This window comes from Leptonychotes weddellii, unplaced genomic scaffold (assembly GCF_054177405.1).
Source record: "Leptonychotes weddellii isolate Sample4059 unplaced genomic scaffold, ASM5417740v2 HiC_scaffold_37227, whole genome shotgun sequence".
NCBI lineage: Eukaryota > Metazoa > Chordata > Mammalia > Carnivora > Phocidae > Leptonychotes > Leptonychotes weddellii.
The window spans coordinates 1-1107 of NW_027974968.1; the positions used below are offsets into that span (position 1 = coordinate 1).

The 1107-nt window shown below is 43.5% G+C and overlaps 1 protein-coding gene across 1 annotated transcript; it reads right to left on the reverse strand.

The window, feature by feature from the left end:
* Positions 1 to 44: 44 nt before the first annotated feature.
* On the reverse strand, positions 45 to 910 carry LOC102748670 (lysosomal-associated transmembrane protein 4A). Its single transcript, XM_006735682.3, has one exon. The coding sequence runs from the start codon at positions 821 to 823 to the stop codon at positions 122 to 124; it is 702 nt and encodes a 233-aa protein (XP_006735745.1). The 5' UTR covers positions 824 to 910; the 3' UTR covers positions 45 to 121.
* Positions 911 to 1107: the final 197 nt, after the last annotated feature.

A 1107-nucleotide genomic window follows, 5' to 3' on the forward strand; every position in this document is an offset into this window, starting at 1 on the left:
GCTTCAACAAAGGAAAACGAATTTTATATCAAACAAGTCTGAAGAGCCCTGCACTGCAGCATCTTGTACAATAAATGAGACAAAAGCTGGTATAGGGTTTATTGACAGAGGCAGGATCTCCTCAGGCAGGTACGTAAGGAGGCGGCGGCTCCTTCTCGGGCAGCTTCACAGCCATTTCATAGGTGGGCAAAACATACTGCGGGGGTGCTTCAAAGGCAGGGTACACAGCAATCTCTGGCATGTTTCTGTTGTTAATATACTTATAGCAGTTCCAAACACAGTTGATTAGATACACCTTAAAAATGATGAATAAGGCGAAGAACACAAGAACAAGGAAGAGGAGACAGCTGGAGTCCAATGCCAGGAGGTCATCTTTGTAGGGAAAATCAGGTAATTGATCCAGATACTCTTTGATTCTTGGCAAGTAAGTGAGAGAACTGATAGCAACCAGGCAACTGAGAACGAAGTCAAAAAGCCGGTAACATAAGAATGGAATCAGCCAACCCACTTGATAAGAAATTGCTCCATATACCAGCATTGAACTGATTATAAACATAAGAACAGAGATGGCAAAAAGAACACAGGCATTATCAGCCATTCTCTCCAATGAATAGTAATTGCCAATGACTTCATACTGAATGTTGACAGCTGGCAAGGAGTTTGGATGAGTTACTTCCACAGTCAGCAAAACTGCCATCAACAGGTTTACCACCATGTACCAAGTCCCCAGAATGATCGTCCCGGTGCGGACATGGCAACAGCCGCAGCACCGGGTGCTGTAGAACCGGTCGCTGCGGCTCCGTTTGAAAGTCATGGACACCATCGGGAATCTCACAACCTTCGTTCTAGGATGTGCCCCTGACAAACGCTTTCCGCCCAGAAGTCGAACCCAGATAGCTCTGCCACTCTCTCATTATCATTTAAAAAAATGTTACATAAATATAAATTGTAAGGGCTGCACAATATTCCATTATCCAAAGTTCTATCCAAAGTTCTATACCCACCAAAACAGTCCTTTAAAGCAATGGTCTTTCTTAAAGTGGTTGTCTGGGAACCAGTGCTTCCTTAGATTATTTCTAAGTGCTTACACACTTGCATACAATATTA